General features: G+C 38.1%; 1 protein-coding gene and 1 long non-coding RNA gene across 11 annotated transcripts in view; one reads left to right on the forward strand and one right to left on the reverse strand.

The window, feature by feature from the left end:
* epha8 (eph receptor A8) overlaps nucleotides 1–21,843 on the forward strand; it is a 122,980-nt gene extending 101,137 nt beyond the window's left edge. For 5 of the 10 annotated variants that reach the window (XM_048172357.1, XM_048172358.1, XM_048172359.1 and 2 more), the window contains 13 exons: nucleotides 594–1,061; nucleotides 4,363–4,487; nucleotides 5,299–5,461; nucleotides 7,646–7,763; nucleotides 9,335–9,402; nucleotides 9,587–9,712; nucleotides 10,006–10,191; nucleotides 11,227–11,288; nucleotides 11,421–11,636; nucleotides 12,099–12,248; nucleotides 13,822–14,012; nucleotides 14,541–14,696; nucleotides 20,266–21,843. In XM_048172357.1, the coding sequence (XP_048028314.1) occupies nucleotides 594–1,061; nucleotides 4,363–4,487; nucleotides 5,299–5,461; nucleotides 7,646–7,763; nucleotides 9,335–9,402; nucleotides 9,587–9,712; nucleotides 10,006–10,191; nucleotides 11,227–11,288; nucleotides 11,421–11,636; nucleotides 12,099–12,248; nucleotides 13,822–14,012; nucleotides 14,541–14,696; nucleotides 20,266–20,380 (2,144 nt within the window). In that variant the 3' untranslated portion in view covers nucleotides 20,381–21,843. The remainder of the gene's footprint in view (nucleotides 1–593; nucleotides 1,062–4,362; nucleotides 4,488–5,298; nucleotides 5,462–7,645; nucleotides 7,764–9,334; nucleotides 9,403–9,586; nucleotides 9,713–10,005; nucleotides 10,192–11,226; nucleotides 11,289–11,420; nucleotides 11,637–12,098; nucleotides 12,249–13,821; nucleotides 14,013–14,540; nucleotides 14,697–20,265) is intronic. The other 5 variants (XM_048172361.1, XM_048172363.1, XM_048172360.1 and 2 more) reach the window with 5 other exon arrangements.
* LOC125256387 lies at nucleotides 7,756–11,426 on the reverse strand. Its single transcript, XR_007182106.1, has 2 exons — nucleotides 11,116–11,426; nucleotides 7,756–10,169 (listed from the first exon to the last, which is right to left on the reverse strand). It is a non-coding gene; the product is annotated as an uncharacterized LOC125256387 (long non-coding RNA).
* Nucleotides 21,844–21,898: the final 55 nt, after the last annotated feature.

The following is a 21,898-nucleotide window of genomic DNA, read 5'->3' on the forward strand; positions in this document are numbered from 1 at the left end:
AGTTCATTAGATCATTACATTAACCATGAACATATTCCACTAACAACAACCAAGCACAAAGTCACACAATACAGTTCATTTTCAACAATATATATTTTATTTTATAAATATTTTTATTGTATAAATATATTTTTTGATGTATAAATAATTTGATCAGCTTGATTAGCAAGCCTGATAAAATAAAAAATAAAATAAGATTAAATAAAATTTTTATTTAATATTATTATTTTTTTATTTTATTTTAAGCTTAATATTTCTATTAAATGTTTTGCTTGAAAAGTGTGCTTGTGCTTTCTTTCTCTAAAACAAATTTAGTTCTGATTTAATTATATATTTATTATTATTATTATTATAGTATATTTTTAAGTTGTGCCCTCCAAATACTTTTTTAGGAACAAAAATGGAACTTGTTTTGAACTTTTAATGAGTGGAAAAATGGTAAGACAAGATTACTTGTTGAACCAGGGTCGTGTGGTTACTGAAGTGCAAATTCAATCATTCTCGTTTGATCGGCTAGCCTGATAACCACCAATTCCCTGAACCTCACTAATTAACCTATAATTAAGAACTGTCTAACTTCGCCCTCCCCGTAGGACCTCCGTCAGCTCCAGTAAACATCATCTCATATGTGAACGGCACCTCGGTCAGTCTGGAGTGGGGTTCACCTCTGGACGCAGGAGGCCGCAGTGATGTCATCTATGACGTCCTTTGCCAGAAGTGCGACAAAGACGGGACGCAGTGTGAGGACTGTCGGGTGGCTGCGGGTGGAAGTAATGGGGTGGGGAACGTCAATGGGGGCGTTGCAGACACTAATGGAGCTGTTGGTGGGACAGCTGGAGGAGGAGGAGGACCCTTGAATGGGGTCGTGGTGGCCCGGACAGGAGCGGCCCCGGTGCGCTTTATCCCTCAGCAGACGGGACTTACAGAACCATGGGTGACGGTGCTGAATCTCGCCGCTCACGCCAACTACACCTTCCGTATTGTCGCGTTAAATGGAGTCACACACCTGAGCAACGAACTGCCACAGTCGGTGACGGTCAATATCACCACAAACCAGGCAGGTAGGAGACACTGTTGGGTCATTAAAGTTTGATTGCATTTATTATTCACATAATTCTTAAAACACTTGAAAATCCAGGTCTTACTAGCCTAAGGTGGTCTAGCTAGTTGACCAGTCCATGATGTGTTTTGAAACATGGTTAGCCTCAGCAAAAGTGGTCCAACAAGTTTGAACTCGGCCCCAACAACTGATCAACTAGTTTGAACCAGTTAAAGGGATAGTTCACCTAAAAATGAAAATTTGATGTTTATCTGCTTACCCCCAGCGCATCCAAGATGTAGGTGTCTTTGTTTCTTCAGTAGAACACAAATGATGATTTTTAACTCCAACCGTTGCCGTCTGTCAGTCAAATAATGCTAGTGGATGGGAACACAATCAATAAGAGTCGAAAAACTTTCATAGACAAATCCAAACGACACATTGATGTCCTAAGACACGAAACGATCGGTTTGTGTGAGAAACCGAACAGTATTTATATCATTTTTTACCTCTAATACACCACTATGTCCAACTGTGTTCAGCACTCAGTTAGTGAGGTCTGATCGTGCTCTGACAGCGGCAGTGATGTCTCGCGCATGTACTTCAATGAGTGGCAGACATCACTGCCGTTGTCAGAGCGCGATCAGACCTCACTAAGCGAGTGCTGAACGCAAGTTTTTTCGACTCTTATTGATTGTGTTCCCATTCACTTGCATTATAAGACTGACAGACGGCAACGGTTGGAGTTAAAAATCATCATTTATGTTCTACTGAAGAAACAAAGTCACCTACATCTTGGATGCACTGGGGGTAAGCAGATAAATATCAAATTTTCATTTTTGGCTGAACTATCCCTTTAATGATCATAATTGACCAGTTTAGAGAATATAGTCTGTCAGTCCTAACCATGTTTATCGCAGCCAAACCAGCTACTAATTTAACTAATCAACGCCCTCAATTAGCTTGAACTAGCTAATGACCGTTGAAAATCTTAGTTAAGGTCGTCTACCACCCCTAACCACCCTAATCAGCTTATAATTTAACTAATCAAGCACCTAAACTAGTTTGAACAAGCTAATGACCACGAAGGACCAGTTTTGAACAGCTTAGTCAAGGTGGTCTACCAGCCCTAACCATGTTGATCTTGACCAAACCAGCTACTAATTTAACTGATCAAGCAATTAAATTAGTTTAAACTAGCGAATGACCATAAATGACCAGTTTTGAATAGGCTTGGTCAAGGTGGTCTACCAGCCCTAATTAGGTTAACCTCTACTCCATCAGCTAGCAAGTCTAGCTGGCAAACCACCTAAACTAGTTTGAACCAGACTGTAAATGGTCAGTTTTTAACATACTAGACGATTTTCAAATCTTAACCAATTTTAAAACTGTGGGAGACCACAGACATAATGACAGTTTCAACAGATATTTAGCATTATATCCTCTGAAGGCACACAATAGAAGATTCGTCCAGACCGCGGGTCCTCACACCTGTCGACTGTAGTAACATTTTCACAGTTAGATGAGAATATGGGTGATGATCTTTCTTAAAGGGTTAGTTCACCCAAAAATGAAAATTATGTCATTAATGACTCACCCTCATGTCGTTCCAAACCCGTAAGACCTCCGTTCATCTTCGGAACACAGTTTAAGATATTTTAGATTTAGTCCAAGAGCTTTCTGTCCCTCCATTGAAAATGTATGTACGGTATACTGTCCATGTCCAGAAAGGTAATAAAAACATCATCAAAGTAGTCCATGTGACATCAGTGGGTTAGTTAGAATTTGTTGAAGCATCGAAAATACATTTTGGTCCAAAAATAACAAAAACTACGACTTTATTCAGCATTGTCTTCTCTTCCGGGTCTGTTGTCAATCCGCGTTCACGACTCCGCAGTGACGCTGCTTGTGACAGCGGTTGCTGCTGTGTAGGAGCTTCTTCCATTGCTCTTAGTTCTTCGTCCGTGTATTCGGGTTCAAATAAATATGGCTGAGCAAAAGCTGGATGCCAACCGCCGTAAAACAGGAAAGAAGAAGAAGAAGAAGAAGAAGAAGAAGCGGAGTCGTGAACGCTGATTGACAACAGACCCGGGAGAGAATACAATGCTGAATAAAGTCGTAGTTTTTGTTATTTTTGGACAAAAATGTATTTTCGTTGCTTCAAAATGTCACGGATGTCCTAATCGGCAAAAACAACCACGGCGACGTAAAAGTGCATTACCAACGCCGACAGATGAAAGGATTCAATGGAATCAATTCAATGGAAAGGATTCCGGAAGAGAATACAATGCTGAATAAAGTCATAGTTTTTGTTATTTTTGGACCAAAATGTATTTCCGATGCTTCAACAAATTCTAACTAACCCACTGATGTCACATGGACTACTTTGATGATGTTTTTATTACCTTTCTGGACATGGACAGTATACCGTACACACATTTTCAATGGAGGGACAGAAAGCTCTCGGACTAAATCTAAAATATCTTAAACTGTGTTCCGAAGATGAACGGAGGTCTTACGGGTTTGGAACGACATGAGGGTGAGTCATTAATGACATAATTTTCATTTTTGGGTGAACTAACCCTTTAATACTCCACTTTTGTGGCATGTTTGTGGCTGCCAAGTTTCAGCTACAGAAGCACGCAATATCCAGGCGGTGAAGTTTGCTCGCTCTGATTGGCTATTGCGGGTATCACGTCAGAGGCAGCCCGATCAAGAGTCAAAATATCAAACATGTTTGATATTTACAAATGGGGATTGTGCAGGCTTTGAAGCAATCAGGAGCAGTAAAATAATCGTAATGACGGTTGCGAGAAGCCTCGAATCTGGTCACACCCCTCAGATCATTGGGGGTTGCAAATCGGGCTTAAAATCGGGCTCAATTGTATGGTCAGCCTTAGTCAAGGTGGTCTTCCAGCCCTAACCAGGTTGAACTTTGTCTCACCAGCTAGAGGTATAGTTTTTCAAACACCTAAAATAGTTTGAAACAGCTGTAAATGGCCTCCTTCAAACAGTTTAGATCAGGGAAACTAAAACTAAACTCTGCAGGACTGTGGCACTCCAGGAACTGAGCGTAGTTATAGTGATCCTCCAGCCCTTACCTGGTTAACCTTGGTCCAACTAGCTAGTTGACTAGCTGATCAATCACCTAAACTAGCTCGAACCAGCTAACATGCATAAATGAAAGGCTAAATCTGGTATTATCTGGATTTTCCAGCAGATATAATACTGTAAATTGCATTGCTTCTCTTATCTATAAAATTATTGTCGTAAAATGAATCTGCTGTCTTACTAAAGGGACCATCATATCTTTGTTTTCACAGCTCCATCTCAAGTAATGGCCGTCCGACAAGAAAATGCCAGTCAGAACAGTGTCACTCTGTTCTGGCACGAACCAGCGCAGCCCAATGGAGTTATATTAGAATATGACATCAAATATTATGAAAAGGTAATTTCTTCATCAGAGTGAATACACTCTGAGTCCTAAAGGAGTGATATTTATTCATTAACTGAGAAGGTCTTCTTATTATTATATAAATGGCTTGATGGCGAGTCCCATTTAATGAAGGGTCACATTTTATAGACTAGCCTGGAGTCAAATATCTCAATTTAACCACAAGGTTTATTGGCAGCTCAGGCTAATTGAAAGGAAATTACCAACCAATAGTGCTCTCAGACTGATTTGGAGAGATTATTTAAAGTGACATTGAAGGCAAACACAGCGAGCGCTGCCAAACACTGGAGGGAAGTTAATTGTCGCATGAGCCGGGAGCTTTGCTGCCTAATGGCGCAAAAGAGAAATCAGCTGTGACAGAGAATTAGTATACAGTGCCTAGTCAACAATGCCACTATGTAAATATGATTTACGTGCAATCCCTGTTTGCCAAGCCGCTGCCCGTGTGTTGATTCCTGGGGAATGGCGCTTAACAAAGACCATGCAGTGGTTTTTGATGGATATACGGCGCCGGCGGTCTCCTCAGGGGACAGAGGAGCATCAAAGGCGTTTTAACAAAGCGAAACCCTTCGGTGGGGACAGAGTTCACGGACGCAGTGGGGTGAAGTGGGGAATGCTAACAGATTAGTGAGCACTTCAGTTTAATCGGTCCAATCCTCTAGCCTGGGTCTCAAAACAAGATTTTGTCAGGTCCTGGTGTGAATTGTCCACTATTGTCTTTATGGATTGTGTTTACATAATTGACCTTAAATAGACTATTTACTTGAATGTAATACTTAATTGTCTGTCTGGCATTTTTCCATAGGATAATGAACAGCAAAGTTATGCTACACTGAAGTCAAAGAACACCAGCGCTAAAGTGTCAGGTCTGAAGCCCGGCACGAGCTACATCTTCCAGATTCGGGCCAGAACCTCGGCTGGCTGTGGGCGATTCAGCCAGTCAGTGGAGATACAGACCGGCAAAGCAAGTGAGTGTTAAATAATTACTAATGCTATACAGACACGAATGATACTCAAATCCTGCGGCTTGTTGAGGAGAGACGTGCCGTTATTTTTCCAAGCGTTTGGACTGGAACAGAGCCAGTGTGATGATCTCATAGCAGGTGAAATATGGAAAGAAGGCTTTGATATTAATTTATTTCATAAATATTTTCATTAATATCTGTCAGTGAGAACAAAACAGGGAAACAGCTGCAAAACCTTAAAGAGATATATTTTTTAAATAAAGCTCTTTTTAAAGTAATGTAATGCTTATTTGTTTATTTTTTTAGTTTAATATTTTTTATATTTGAAAAATTTATGTATTCATTTAATTTTTATATCTGTTTCATATTTTTTTTATGTGTGAACATGGAATATTTAATTAAGAGGAGTTTTTTTGAGTTTTTATATAAGGTCATAATTTTGCTAAAATAAAGATAAAATGAAATGAAATCATAAATGTAATAATTTAATCTCTTCCTTCTGCCCGGACATAGTTATCAAGTTTATTTGTTTTGTATGTTTATATTTATTTATTTACTTTTTAGCTTAATATATTGTAATATTTTTTATTTTAATCTATTAATGTAATGTAATACATTTTAAATAAATATACATATAAATCAATTATATATATATATATATATATATATATATATATATATATATACATATATATATATATATACAGTCCAAAAGTTTGGAACCACTAAGATTTTTAATGTTTTTAAAAGAAGTTTCGTCTGCTCACCAAGGCTACATTTATTTAATTAAAAATACAGTAAAAACAGTAATATTGTGAAATATTATTACAATTTAAAATAACTGTGTACTATTTGAATATATTTGACAAAGTAATTTATTCCTGTGATGCAAAGCTGAATTTTCAGCATCATTACTCGTCTTCAGTGTCACATGATCCTTCAGAAATCATTCTAATATGCTGATCTGCTGCTCAAGAAACATTTAATGTGTACAATTGTACAAAATATTTGTGTACAATATTTTTTTTCAGGATTATTTGATGAATAGAAAGTTCAAAAGAACAGTGTTTATCTGAAATCTAATCTTTTGTAACATTATAAATGTCTTTACTGCCACTTTTGATTGATTTAATGCATCCTTGCTGAATAAAAGTATTCATTTCTTTAATTTCTTTTCAAAAAAATAAAAATAAAAATTCTTACTGACCCCAAACTTTTGAACGGTAGTGTATAATGCTACAGAAGCTTTGTACTTCAGATAAATGCTGTTCTTTTGAACTTTCTATTCATCAAGGAATCCTGAAAAAAAAGTACACAACTGTTTTCAACATTGAAAATAATCATAAATGTTTATTGAGCAGCAAATCAGCATATTAGAATGATTTCTGAAGGATCATGTGACACTGAAGACTGGAGTAACGATACTGAAAATTCAGCTTTGCATCACAGGAATAAATTACTTTGTCAAATATATTTAAATAGTACACAGTTATTTTAAATTGTAATAATATTTCACAATATTACTGTTTTTTACTGTATTTTTAATTAAATAAATGTAGCCTTGGTGAGCAGACGAAACTTCTTTTAAAAACATTAAAAATCTTAGTGGTTCCAAACTTTTGGACTGTACTGCGCATATATATATATATATATATATATATATATATATAATATATATATTTATATTTATATATTTAATATATATATTTTTTTTTTCTACATTAAATATATTGGGAAATATAATTTTAAATATATTTATTAAATATAAATATTAATGTATAATACATTTTAAATAAATAAATAAATATATTTATTTATTTATTTTTCCTACCTTAAATATATTGGGAAATATAATTTTAAATATAAAAATATGTCTCTCTCATTAATCTTAAAATGTTAAAAACTAATGGTGGGTAAAGTTTACAAATGTCTCAAATCATTGTCCAAAATATGGCAACTCCACTGATTTGGATGATCAGAAAAATACAAATTTATATCTTATATCTTCAGTTTATATATTGATGATGCACCTTACACAGCTGTATCTTGTGAAGCTTATTGTTTTCATGTGTTTGAATGGCACACATTGCTGGTCAAATGTCACCTGCAGTGAAAAAATCTGCTGATGATTCAGAGTGTTTAATGATGTGTTAGTGTTGATATTTGGTTTCTGTGTTTCTTTGCCAGCTCTGCTGCGAAATACCAACATGACCATTATCTGGATCTGCGTGGCTTCGGTAACGGGACTGGTGACATTTCTGGCCTTTGTCATCTGCAGAAAACGGCAAGAGGAGTACTTTGAATTGTCTGCATTCATTTCCCCTGCTTTATTCTGTTACATATGTTAAAGGGATAGTTCATATAGTTCATTCCAAACCTGTGTGACTTTCTGTCTGTGACTGAATCATTGACTGGATGAGCTGAATTTTTTTAATAATTCAGACCTGTTTTGTGAACTGGAGCAAATGATTCATTGAAAAAAATTGACTCAAATGAATGATTCATTCACAAATCAAACATCTCTCCTTCTCTAGTGAACGCAACAAGGAGAATAGGAAATATCTTTGATTTTGCTATTGTACATCTTCATAAGTCATACAGGTTTAGATTGATATGAGAGTAAATGAGGAAGAATTGTCATTTTTGAGTGAATTGATTAAGAGAATATTCATGCCAGCTTCCCATCCTAAAATAATCCCACTCAAACAGCTCAATGAATCATGCTGTAATTATCTTTGAAAGTGTTTCACGGCATTATATATATATTTAGGTACATTTACACCCTGAAATACACAACTTAAGGCCCGTTCACACCAAGAACGATAACTATAAAGATATATATAACGATATTAGAGTCCACACCAGCAGACGAAAACGTTTTATTTATTCTAAGCGGGCTCTGCAGTTTTGTTGTCTACCGCTTTATATGCTCAAGCTCATTACAGCAGGATGAATTCTGATTGGCTGTCAATGTTTTTATCATTTATCAGCTGAAAAAAATAGTTCTGAATGTGATTCCAACAATATCATTTCTCTGTGCCATTATAGTTGTGCTGTGGACTCTGCTATTCTTTTATGTTTAGAATGATTTTTAAAACTTTATATTTATTGTTATCGTTATAGTTATTGTCATTAGTGTGAACTTGCCTGCACAATGGAAATTAATTTTGATTGATTTTGGACTAATAACACTGCGAAATATCCTTAAATCATATAGCACAACTGTAGGGTTCCAGAAATAAAAATCAAATTCATTTTCTCCATACAAAATAATGCAATAATGTACAAAAGCGCTGTATCAAATATCATAAAACTCCCATGAAGCTTTGTGGATTATGTAATGTTTGCATATTTTGCTATAAAGTTTAAATGTATATTTTATACATTCAATCTTACCTAGATTGTTTCGTGTTGTACCGCTGTTTCTGATTCGATTGCATTCTTGAATTTTTGGGGGGCTTTTCAAAAATACTTTTTGCTTTAGTTTAATTCAGCTCAGAATTGAACTCAGTTGAACTCTTTATTGAAGAACTTGTGGAGAAAATGAATGTGAAAACACTGAAAAAGTGAGTGGTCTTTGTTGCTTTCTATTGCTTTTTGATGGCAATGATTTGCACAAGTCTCCATGTGAATTTGATGAAAATTTAACATCAATGAACGGACACTTTTTCAGTTTGCTTGATAAATATAAGGCAGCGGATTAAAACAAAGGACGTTTGTTATCAAAAAATTGTCTTCGGTAATTAAGTGTGGAGTTAATTAAGTTTTACATTCTTTAAGTTTTACGTTTGAATATTATTAACATGTGGGATGTACATCACAAGGCCGTTTTAAAAAAATAAACATTTCTGTTTCTCCTTCTGGATTGCGTTACAGACGTTGTGGGTACAGCAAAGCTTTCCAAGACTCAGACGAGGAGAAAATGCACTACCAAAATGGCCATGGTATGAGAGGCACACTTTTCCCCTGATGATTTCTCTTTTAATGAATTTTAGGCAGGAAACTATTGCTTTTTTGGTCCAATATCTTGCTGTAGCTTCTGCCTGGGCCCTTCAGAGATTGTGGCTGTGACTGAAAATTGCTTTCATGCTGCAATATGTGACCAAATGCTAATTCTGTTTATTCTAGTATCATTTCCAGAAGCCAGATTTTATATTGATCCCCACACATATGAGGACCCCTGCCAGGCTGTCCACGAATTTGCCAGAGAAATTGAAGCGTCCAGGATCAAAATAGAGAAAATCATCGGTTCAGGTATAGCTGTCCTTGGCGATTGTGTGAAAAACACCTGGGCATCGAGATCAACATGATATGAAGAAAATATTGGGGGAAAAAATCAGATGAAAAAATTATAGATTAATATATATATTAAAGGAAAAATAGGAAAAAAAAACATGAGCATAACTTTACACATAACTGTAGTACTAATGACAAAGCATTCAGATGTCATGTGACTCATTGTGAAGGTCGAAAGTCTTACTTGAATCCAAATCCAACATGAGTGGACACTGTCCACTGTATAATCCTTTTTTTCTGGCACACATCAGGAGAGTTTGGGGAAGTGTGTTATGGGCGGATGAAGCTGCCCGGAAAACGTGATATCCCTGTGGCTCTGAAGACTCTTAAAGCTGGCTACACTGAGAAACAGAGAAGGGATTTCCTCGGCGAGGCCAGCATCATGGCACAGTTCGATCACCCCAACGTCATCCACCTGGAGGGGGTTGTTACCCGCAGTAAGTGCTTCAAATGTCCATCAGTGTCATGCACTTATGAATGGAACATTTTTGGAACATATTTTGTTTTCAAAATTATTCCATACCATTTATGTAGCAGACTGTTTCCCCTATATCCCATTTACATTATATAATATAATGCAATTTTAAATAATTGTATAATAAATAATAATTATATAATTTTTTTGTTTTATATATATATATATATATATATATATATATATATATATATATATAGCTTATAAAACAATACATTTTATATTTATTTTATAATTATATAAAATTTTATATTTATAATTTAAATATAACAAAATGTAAACTTTGTATAAAAATTATATATATATATATATATATATATATATATATATATATATATTGCAAAGTTTGTGTTTTGTTATATTTAAATTTATATATATATATATATATATATATATATATATATATGTACCTTATAAAATAAAAAAATAAATACATTGTTTTTTAAAAAAGTACATTTAAAATATTTGTAATTTTATATTTAAAATATATTTTAATAATCTGTCATCTCGTCATATATATATATATATATATATATAATTCAACATTAAATTGTTACTTATAATTTTAATTTATAAATGACTTATTATAAATTCATTACAATTGTTATATTAATTTTTAAGTAATCATTTTATTTGTTATAATGATTTTTTTCTCACAAACTCAAATCGATTTATGAGTGTGTATTTATTCATTTGTAAAGTAGTCTTGTAATATGCAGTAAGATATGACTGGCATTGTTGCAAAATAAACCCCTTAATGTTGATAAGACCCCTCTGCCTTCACATCAGGGTAATGAACCCGGTATATTTTGCAATAATGATCAAATGAATGTACATCGGTGTAAGTTAATAATTCACGCATAGTTGAGTAAAAAGTGAAGAATACCTGCAGTTCTGTTTTACTTTACCCAGACTTTTCATCATCTCTCCAATCTCCTGACATCTTTTCCTTGTTCTTTCCCCTGTTTTTCTCCATGTTTTTGCGTTCTCTGCCAAGGCAAACCAGTAATGATCATCACAGAGTACATGGAGAATGGCTCCTTGGACTCTTTCCTGAGGGTGTGTAAACACGTTTCTGTTTGTTCTTGTATTTCGCTGTAGTTTTGTTTCGCGTCGCTGAACCTCCCCGTGAACCGAAGTTAAACTTCACTGATTTCTCTCCCCCGCCTTGTTTTTCTTCCGTCAAAACAGAGACATGATGGCCAGTTCACCATTATTCAGCTGGTGGGGATTCTGCGTGGCATAGCAGCTGGCATGACTTACTTGGCTGATCTGGGGTACATCCACCGGGACTTGGCTGCCAGGAATGTTCTGGTCAACAGTAATCTGGTGTGCAAGATTTCAGACTTCGGTCTGTCACGTGTGCTGGAGGACGACCCTGATGCAGCCTATACCACCAGTGTAAGTGTACGTTTCCTGCTGTGTCCGTTTCCAGAAACATACTCGGCAGAATCTATGAAGACCGCAGTACTTAATAGAGTTACCTTCAAATGTTAGTGATAGATTTTGAGATTTGAAAATGTATTAAAAAAGAAAATGGTTATTTTAAATTGCAATAATATTTCACAATATTGCTGTTTTTACTGTACATTTGATCACATAAATGCAGCCTTATTTGTATAGCGCTTTTTACAATACGTATCGTTTCAAAGCAGCTTTACAGAGAATGCAAGTCAACATTACAATTTAGAGAATGCAGTTAGCTAATAATGTAATAATTTAGGCAAGTAATTTACAAACACTGTTAGCAGTTTAACTGAAGGTAGAAGCAATGAGCTCCTGGAAAAATGAATTGCATATAAACAATAATTTAGGATATGTAGAAATTTGGGAATGTGCATGCTGATCACTGTCTATATGGAATTTTAGGGAGGAAAGATCCCAATCCGTTGGACGGCACCGGAGGCCATTGCCTATCGGAAATTCTCGTCCTCCAGTGATGTATGGAGTTATGGAGTTGTGATGTGGGAAGTGATGTCATATGGAGAACGGCCATATTGGAACTTGACCAACAGAGATGTGGGTCTAAACTACACTTCATATTCATATTGGCTCATGTGTTCAGAATAGTAGGCTAGCATATTCTGCAAATAAGTATTTTGTCATATCCTATGAAGAAGTCAGTTTATCTTGGATCTGCAGGATTTTAGATATTTTAAATTTTTTGGTATTTCAAATAAATTCTAAAAACAATTGTCTAATAATAATAATAATTAAAAGCATGTTTCCAGTGTGATGCATGATTCACTACTTTGACTCATTGTTTGATCAGATTTACTAAGAGTTGACATTTTTTTATATAAAAATGATTAAAAATATATAATTCTTTTAATTTAATATGCATATAGAGATAATGCAACAACAATGTAGCTTATTGCTGCTTGTTAATTAATTCTCATGCCCAGATAAGAAAAAGTAACAATGAAGAATGTTGCTCATACTATTTACAAAAAAAAAGAGTAGGTAATGTTTAGTGTATTTTGCAGTATGCAGCGCATATTAGACAAATTAGACAAATCAATTTGACATATTCAGTTTGACTGGTTTTCTGGTTTAGCATATTAGAATAATTTAGGATTTTTAATATATAGGATTAGGATATTTATTAGGATTTTTAATAGAATGAATATTCTTTACAGAACATTGCAAAACATCAGCCATAGTGGATTAATTTTGGCAAATAGACAAACCAGTGCAATGTCCAACATATTCAGTTTAAATGGATTTCTGCAGGTGATCAAGTTCTTTTAATCTTTCTAGTAAAGGAATCCTGAAAAAATGGGAAACAAAATCATGAAAATATTAAGCCGCACTACTTGTTTTAACATTAATAATCAGCAGTGCTGGGAAAAGTTACTTTTAAAAGTAATGCATTACAATATTGTGTTACTAAAAAAGATAAACTAATTGGGTTTTTATGGAAAGTAATGCGTTGCATTACTTTTGCGTTGCTTTTCCTCATGTGGGCTGGTCTTATTTGTTTTTATAACAACAAAAAAGTTATATTTTTGGCAAATGTAAAGGCCGTTTCACACCCAAAGTGAAATGAATAAGTCTCAGGCTGAAGGAAATGCAAGTTCATGCCTGTACAGTAGAGGGCGCAGCTCAAACAAACCTTTCAGCTGTGATGCCATTTTAGAATACAGAAGAATAGGATGCAGAGTAAATCTCAGTAAATGCATGTTCACAACTAGTCTAGAATAACCATCATGCGCACCTCTGGACACCCGATTTCTCTCAAATTGGGAACATGAGAGGTGTCAGTCATTAAATTGGAAAACAAAGTAACTTGTGTTACATATTTGCGTTACTTATTTGAAGTAATATGTTGATGTAAATTTAAAAGTAATGGGCTACTTTACTAGTTACTTGACAAAAGTAATCTGATTACGTAACTCGCGTTACTTGCAATGCTTTACCCCCAACACTGATAATAAGAAAATTTCTTGAGTATTAAATTAGCATATTAGAATGATTTCTGATAGAATGTAAATTCCATTCAGAACATGGCAAAACATCAGCCATAGTGGAATCATTTTGGCAAATAGACAAATATCCGACATATGAATTGAGTTTGATTGGTTTTCTGCAGGTGATCAAGTCCGTAGAGGAGGGTTACCGACTCCCGGCCCCCATGGGCTGCCCCGGTGCCCTCCACACCCTAATGCTGGACTGCTGGCAGAAAGACCGCAATGAAAGACCCAGATTCTGCCAGATCGTCACAGTCCTGGACAAGCTGATCCGGAACCCCGAGAACCTCAAGTCAATGGACACATTGTGCAGGTGAGCACCGGCAATCGATAAGCCACCTTCGGGGGGGGATTTACATGACAAATGCACTTTGTCGGTGTCAGATATGATCTGTATTAAAAGTCTCACAAAGTTGACGAGAAAGTTTTGTCTGAGTGGCTGGGAATACGACTGGCCGTTTTAAGACGCGAGTGTACGTTTTCCAATAAGCTCATTTCAAATAGATGTGTTCGCTGTTAAATAAAAGACCTCTGTGCTATATTGACATTGATCTGCCGTGAACCAAAAAAGAACGCTTCTGCTTTCACAATTGGACTTGTATAAATTGCTCAGCTCGGAACGCAAGTCCTGTCAAGTTGCCGGTGCATATCCAGATGCGCAGGGAGCGTTGATGGGAAGAAATAGGGATTTCATCCATGTATTAATCTACCCAAACCGGCCAGATCTACAGCCCCCCCCCCTCTCTATCATTTTAACTCGTATTGATTTTCTGCCCTCACTCGCCGCATTTCAAAGGTACATCTCGTACGCGCCTCCTCACTCCCTCTGCTCTCATTTCAGACTAAACAGTCCTTTGATGAACAGAAGCATTCCTGATTTCACCAGCTGCAGATCGGTGGACGAGTGGTTGGACACCATTAAGATGGGCCGTTATAAGGACCACTTTGCCGCAGGAGGGTATCTGACTCTAGGACATGTGATGAGCATGAAACAACAGTGAGTTGATTGAGTTCTCACTCCGTAACACGATGGAGTGCTTGAGACTGCTAATGCAGAAATGAAGCCTTTTAGATGCATCATCTCACCATCGCAGGGTTCCAGCTGGATATGTGAATCTAAGCGCTGAGGTAGATGGAGGACAGATTAAAGGTGTCCTATGGCTTTAAGCCTTTGATTGATCGTCAACTCCTCAAGTCAGATGATCAATGACCATTAGATGCAGTTTTGTGGTGTGTCAGGACTGTACGGTCAATGCCGTTCCTATTGGTCCAGTTTTAGTGAATTTGTAGACATTGCAGTAAATCAATCCCTGATTTTCAAAAAACTGAAAACTAGCTTGGTGGAGACCAGCTTTAGCAATTGATTTCATGGGTTTACTTGAGACACATTCTCAAACCTCTGCTCTCAAAATGATTTGCTTCAGATGTTTGAAAGTTTAGATAACCCAAAAATTAAACTTTATCAAACCCATATGACTTAATTTCTTATGAAATTTGCACTATTTTCTTATAATATATTCTATATTAAGTCTTCTCAAGCTAATTCACAATATTAAATTACAGGGACATGGTGAAGGAAAAAATAGTTTCTCGGTGGAACGCAAACATTTTTGCGAGGGAATGCAAAGTTTCTCGGCGGAATGCGAATGTTTTTGCGAGGGAAAGCAAAGTTTCTCGGCGGAACGCAAACGTTTTTGCGAGGGAACGCAACGTTTCTCGGCGGAACGGAAATGTTTTTGCAAGGGAATGCAAAGTTTCTCGGCGGAACGCAAACGTTTTTGCGAGGGAACGCAAAGTTTCTCGGCGGAATGCAAATGTTTTTGCGAGGGAATGCAAAGTTTCTCGGCGGAATGCAAATGTTTTTGCGAGGGAACGCAGAGTTTCTAAGCGGAACGCGAATGTTTTTGCGAGGGAAAGCAAAGTTTCTCGGCGGAACGCAAACGTTTTTGCGAGGGAACGCAACGTTTCTCGGCGGAACGGAAATGTTTTTGCAAGGGAATGCAAAGTTTCTCGGCGGAACGCAAACATTTTTGCGAGGGAACGCAAAGTTTCTCGGCGGAATGCAAATGTTTTTGCGAGGGAACGCAAAGTTTCTCGGCGGAATGCAAACGTTTTTGCGAGGGAACGCAAAGTTTCTCGGCGGAACACAAAAGTTCTTGCGAGGGAATGCAACATTTCTCGGCGGAACGGAAATGTTTTTGCAAGGGAATGCAAAGTTTCTCGGCGGAATGCAAATGTTTTTGCGAGGGAACGCAAAGTTTCTCGGCGGAATGCAAACGTTTTTGCGAGGGAACGCAAAGTTTCTCGGCGTAACGCGAATGTTTTTGCGAGGAAACGCAAAGTTTCTCAGCGGAACACAAAAGTTCTTGCGAGGGAACGCAAAGTTTCTCAGCGGAACGCAAACGTTTTGCGAGGGAACGCAAAGTTTCTCAGCGGAACGCAAACGTTTTTGCGAGGGAACGCAAAGTTTCTCGGCGGAATGCGAATGTTTTTGCGAGGGAACGCAAAGTTTCTCAGCGGAACGCAAACGTTTTTGCGAGGGAACGCAAAGTTTCTCAGCGGAACGCGAATGTTTTTGCGAGGGAACGCAAAGTTTCTTAGGGGAACGCAAACGTTTTTGCGAGGGAACGCAAAGTTTCTCGGCGTAACGCGAATGTTTTTGCGAGGGAACGCAAAGTTTCTCTGCGGAACACAAAAGTTCTTGCGAGGGAACACAAAGTTTCTCAGCGGAAAGCAAACGTTTTGCGAGGGAACGCAAAGTTTCTCAGCGGAACGCAAACGTTTTTGCGAGGGAACGCAAAGTTTCTCGGCGTAACGCGAATGTTTTTGCGAGGGAACGCAAAGTTTCTCAGCGGAACACAAAAGTTCTTGCGAGGGAACACAAAGTTTCTCAGCGGAACGCAAACGTTTTGCGAGGGAACGCAAAGTTTCTCAGCGGAACGCAAACGTTTTGCGAGGGAACGCAAAGTTTCTCGGCGGAACGCAAACGTTTTTGCGAGGGAACACAAAGTTTCTCAGCGGAACGCGAATGTTTTTGCGAGGGAACGCAAAGTTTCTCAGCGGAACGCAAACGTTTTGCGAGGGAACGCAAAGTTTCTCAGCGGAACGCAAACGTTTTTGCGAGGGAACGCAAAGTTTCTCGGCGGAATGCGAATGTTTTTGCGAGGGAACGCAAAGTTTCTCAGCAGAACGCAAACGTTTTTGCGAGGGAACGCAAAGTTTCTCAGCGGAACGCGAATGTTTTTGCGAGGGAACGCAAAGTTTCTCAGCGGAACGCAAACGTTTTGCGAGGGAACGCAAAGTTTCTCAGCGGAACGCAAACGTTTTTGCGAGGGAACGCAAAGTTTCTCAGCGGAACGCGAATGTTTTTGCGAGGGAACGCAAAGTTTCTTAGGGGAACGCAAACGTTTTTGCGAGGGAACACAAAGTTTCTCTGCGGAACACAAAAGTTCTTGCGAGGGAACACAAAGTTTCTCAGCGGAAAGCAAACGTTTTGCGAGGGAACGCAAAGTTTCTCAGCGGAACGCAAACGTTTTTGCGAGGGAACGCAAAGTTTCTCGGCGTAACGCGAATGTTTTTGCGAGGGAACGCAAAGTTTCTCTGCGGAACACAAAAGTTCTTGCGAGGGAACGCAAAGTTTCTCAGCGGAACGCGAATGTTTTTGCAAGGGAACGCAAAGTTTCTCAGCGGAACGCGAATGTTTTTGCAAGGGAACGCAAAGTTTCTCAGCGGAACGGAAATGTTTTTGCAAGGGAACGCAAAGTTTCTCAGCAGAATGCGAATGTTTTTGCGAGGGAACGCAAAGTTTCTCAGCGGAACGCGAATGTTTTTGCGAAGGAACGCAAAGTTTCTCAGCGGAACGGAAATGTTTTTGCAAGGGAACGCAAAGTTTCTCAGCAGAATGCAAATGTTTTTGCGAGGGAACGCAAAGTTTCTCAGCGGAACGCAAACGTTTTTGCGAGGGAATGCAAAGTTTCTCGGCGGAATGCGAATGTTTTTGCGAGGGAACGCAAAGTTTCTCAGCGGAACGCGAATGTTTTTGCAAGGGAAAGCAAAGTTTCTCAGCGGAACGCAAATGTTTTTGCGAGGGAACGCAAAGTTTCTCAGCGGAACGCAAATGTTTTGCGAGGGAACGCAAAGTTTCTCAGCCGAACGCAAACGTTTTTGCGAGGGAATGCAACATTTTTCAGTGGAACGGAAACGTTTTTGTGAGGGAACACAAAGTTTTTCGGTGGAACGCAACCATTTTTGCGAGGGAACGCAAAGTTTCTCGGCGGAATGCAAATGTTTTTGCGAGGGAACGCAGAGTTTCTAAGCGGAACGCGAATGTTTTTGCGAGGGAACGCAAAGTTTCTCAGCGGAACGCGAATGTTTTTGCGAGGGAACGCAAAGTTTCTCAGCGGAACGCAAACGTTTTGCGAGGGAACGCAAAGTTTCTCAGCGGAACGCAAACGTTTTTGCGAGGGAACGCAAAGTTTCTCGGCGGAATGCGAATGTTTTTGCGAGGGAACGCAAAGTTTCTCAGCAGAACGCAAACGTTTTTGCGAGGGAACGCAAAGTTTCTCAGCGGAACGCGAATGTTTTTGCGAGGGAACGCAAAGTTTCTCAGCGGAACGCAAACGTTTTGCGAGGGAACGCAAAGTTTCTCAGCGGAACGCAAACGTTTTTGCGAGGGAACGCAAAGTTTCTCAGCGGAACGCGAATGTTTTTGCGAGGGAACGCAAAGTTTCTTAGGGGAACGCAAACGTTTTTGCGAGGGAACACAAAGTTTCTCTGCGGAACACAAAAGTTCTTGCGAGGGAACACAAAGTTTCTCAGCGGAAAGCAAACGTTTTGCGAGGGAACGCAAAGTTTCTCAGCGGAACGCAAACGTTTTTGCGAGGGAACGCAAAGTTTCTCGGCGTAACGCGAATGTTTTTGCGAGGGAACGCAAAGTTTCTCTGCGGAACACAAAAGTTCTTGCGAGGGAACGCAAAGTTTCTCAGCGGAACGCGAATGTTTTTGCAAGGGAACGCAAAGTTTCTCAGCGGAACGCGAATGTTTTTGCAAGGGAACGCAAAGTTTCTCAGCGGAACGGAAATGTTTTTGCAAGGGAACGCAAAGTTTCTCAGCAGAATGCGAATGTTTTTGCGAGGGAACGCAAAGTTTCTCAGCGGAACGCGAATGTTTTTGCGAAGGAACGCAAAGTTTCTCAGCGGAACGGAAATGTTTTTGCAAGGGAACGCAAAGTTTCTCAGCAGAATGCAAATGTTTTTGCGAGGGAACGCAAAGTTTCTCAGCGGAACGCAAACGTTTTTGCGAGGGAATGCAAAGTTTCTCGGCGGAATGCGAATGTTTTTGCGAGGGAACGCAAAGTTTCTCAGCGGAACGCGAATGTTTTTGCAAGGGAAAGCAAAGTTTCTCAGCGGAACGCAAATGTTTTTGCGAGGGAACGCAAAGTTTCTCAGCGGAACGCAAATGTTTTGCGAGGGAACGCAAAGTTTCTCAGCCGAACGCAAACGTTTTTGCGAGGGAATGCAACATTTTTCAGTGGAACGGAAACGTTTTTGTGAGGGAACACAAAGTTTTTCGGTGGAACGCAACCATTTTTGCGAGGGAACGCAAAGTTTCTCGGCGGAATGCAAATGTTTTTGCGAGGGAACGCAAAGTTTCTCTGTGGAACGCAACCATTTTTGCGAGGGAACGCAAAGTTTCTCAGCGGAATGCAAATGTTTTTGCGAGGGAATGCAAAGTTTCTCTGTGGAACGCAAAAGTTTTTGTGAAGGAATGGAAAGTTTCTCAGAGAAACACAAAACTGTTGCGTTTTATTCTTTTTCCTCCCATCTCATATTTTTTCCACCACCATGTACCTTTAAGGGCTCCATAATAAATACTATAATTGTATCAAATGAATACTAAAATAACACTGGTTAGTAATTCATTGAAAGCAGTTCTAGAAGCAGGTCTTTTATGGCTATTTTGTCTATATTTCCATTTACTACTCAATGGGTCAGTCAGTGGCTCTCCCTGTTGGTAAATTTTGGACCAAATTCCCAGTTTTCAACTAAATGGCAACTACCTTTCTAGAAATAATATTATTAGAGTCCCTTTTAGTAGATGTGGTCATGAAATCAGCCATAATGTCTTCAAGTTTTTTTTATGAGAAAAAAAAACATTTTTCCCCGACCAACTGCAGCCGTGCTGGTTGCAAATCATGTTTGTTTCAGATGTTTGTAATGAATCTTTTAACATAAAAAGCCCTTAATTAGAGCTGCACAATTAGTTTTCTGATTAATTATGTTTATGGTTACAATTGCCATGATTAACTAATCTTGGAAAGGGTCAATTACAGCAATAGAAAGGTCTCTGTGTAAATGTTTGTGTAGCAGTTGAGCATTGTAGGCAATAGCAGACAAATCTGCCTTAAAGTTAATCTAAGGTCACATAAATAAGGGGTGAGATTTAATGTTGAAGCTTGTTTTTGGATGTTTACATTTATAATACATTAGATGAATAATTGATCATAACTGCTCAGCACTTCTCATAATCTTCAATTAATCACATTTCTTTTTCCACTTCCATCTCAGTGACATCCAGAGGTTGGGAGTCACATTAATGGGCCATCAGAAGAAGATCATGACCAGCGTCCAGGTGATGAGAGCCCAAGTACTGAACCAGAGTGTGCCGTCAGTGCACATATAATCACGGACCTCATCAGAATGCAAGTACGTACTGATCTGATCTGTGTTTGGGTCTTGTGTATGAACTTCAAACGACTGTCCCTTCCTCAACGAAAGCTGATGTGGACTATTACCGGGATAAGGATGGAGTTTTTCTTCTTCAGCGGGACATTCTGCAATTATCCCTCGTCTCTTTTACTTCCTTTTGTAAATGTTTGGACTGCCTTAAATGACACATAATTTAAATATTGTTGTACATGAATAAAGATTTTATGAGTAATAGAGTCATGAATATGTGAAAAGTGGACCTAATAATGAATATTTAAAAGGTGGAAATGAATATGCATAGTTTTGCCACACCCACCACAGCACCACAACAATGGCATGGATGAAACTACGAGTGCCTCAAGTGCTGAAACATGACACTGAATAAAAGACGAAAAACAGCGCGACGTCACGGGAGAATAAGAGTTAAGCTACAAGCGTATAATTTATGATGAACCGAGACCCTCAGGAGGAAACATTTGGGCTCCTGACAAAAGCTGCGGAGTGCAAAAGAATACAGACAAACGCTGAATTAGTCTCTGCTTTGTCTCTGTGGTCGTAAAAAGGGAAAAAGGCAATTATGTATGTCATGTGTTTGATTAAACACTCTGAAACTCAACCTGCTGTTATTTATTGCGTGCAGAAGAGCGCCGGATCCCTCTGGAAATGGGAGGAATAAATATGTGTAAATGTTGGTCTGCGGAAAACAGAAATACTTTCTGAAATGGAATCTCAAATCTGTCTGAAATGGAATCTCTATCTTTCTCTTACAACTGGATTCAGAGTTCAGGCCAGTTTTAAAATATTTATTCTTTCTTACTTTGAGAAAATCGAGTGTTCTCAGAGTGTGGGCTGTTTTAAATCATTCATTTTACTAAAACTAACAGATACAATTATGAGATAAAAGGGAAATCGCACATAATTGTGTGCATCTTGTAATGGTGGGACTGACTACTCTAAAGTCAACATGAAATCAAAACTGACCCTGTTTACTTTACTAGATGTTCCTGGTCTTATTATGAATGATTAATCTGTGCATGTTGTTCTAAAAGGAAAAAATGTTTCATAGTTTTCATCAAAATATTCTCTGCCTTTTTTGTAAGCTGAAAGAACATTCCTCTCCAAACACTTTTCACGTTCCTATCGAGTCCCGCCATACATTAAATCCCCTTGTTGGATATCGTTTTCACAGTCAGAAGTAAAATGGGTTTTGAATGCCATTTCATGTTGACTTTACAAAAACACTGGACCTCATTTAATTTTTGAAAACAGGGTATTATCTGTATGTTCATCCTTTTATTTATTAAATTATAATTATTCTGTTTTAATGATTAAGTTACCTAATTGTGCATTTGTTTGTAAGACAAAGATTAATGGAGTTACTTTACCATGAATCATATATGTAAATATGAATAAAATAAAGTTTTTTTTCGCTCTGTCTCTTTCCGATTCTTTGTGATCCATCCATCCATCCGTCTGTGCTTGCTGAAGATAT

The sequence above is a fragment of the Megalobrama amblycephala genome, linkage group LG21 (assembly GCF_018812025.1).
Source record: "Megalobrama amblycephala isolate DHTTF-2021 linkage group LG21, ASM1881202v1, whole genome shotgun sequence".
NCBI classification, from domain to species: Eukaryota; Metazoa; Chordata; class Actinopteri; order Cypriniformes; family Xenocyprididae; genus Megalobrama; species Megalobrama amblycephala.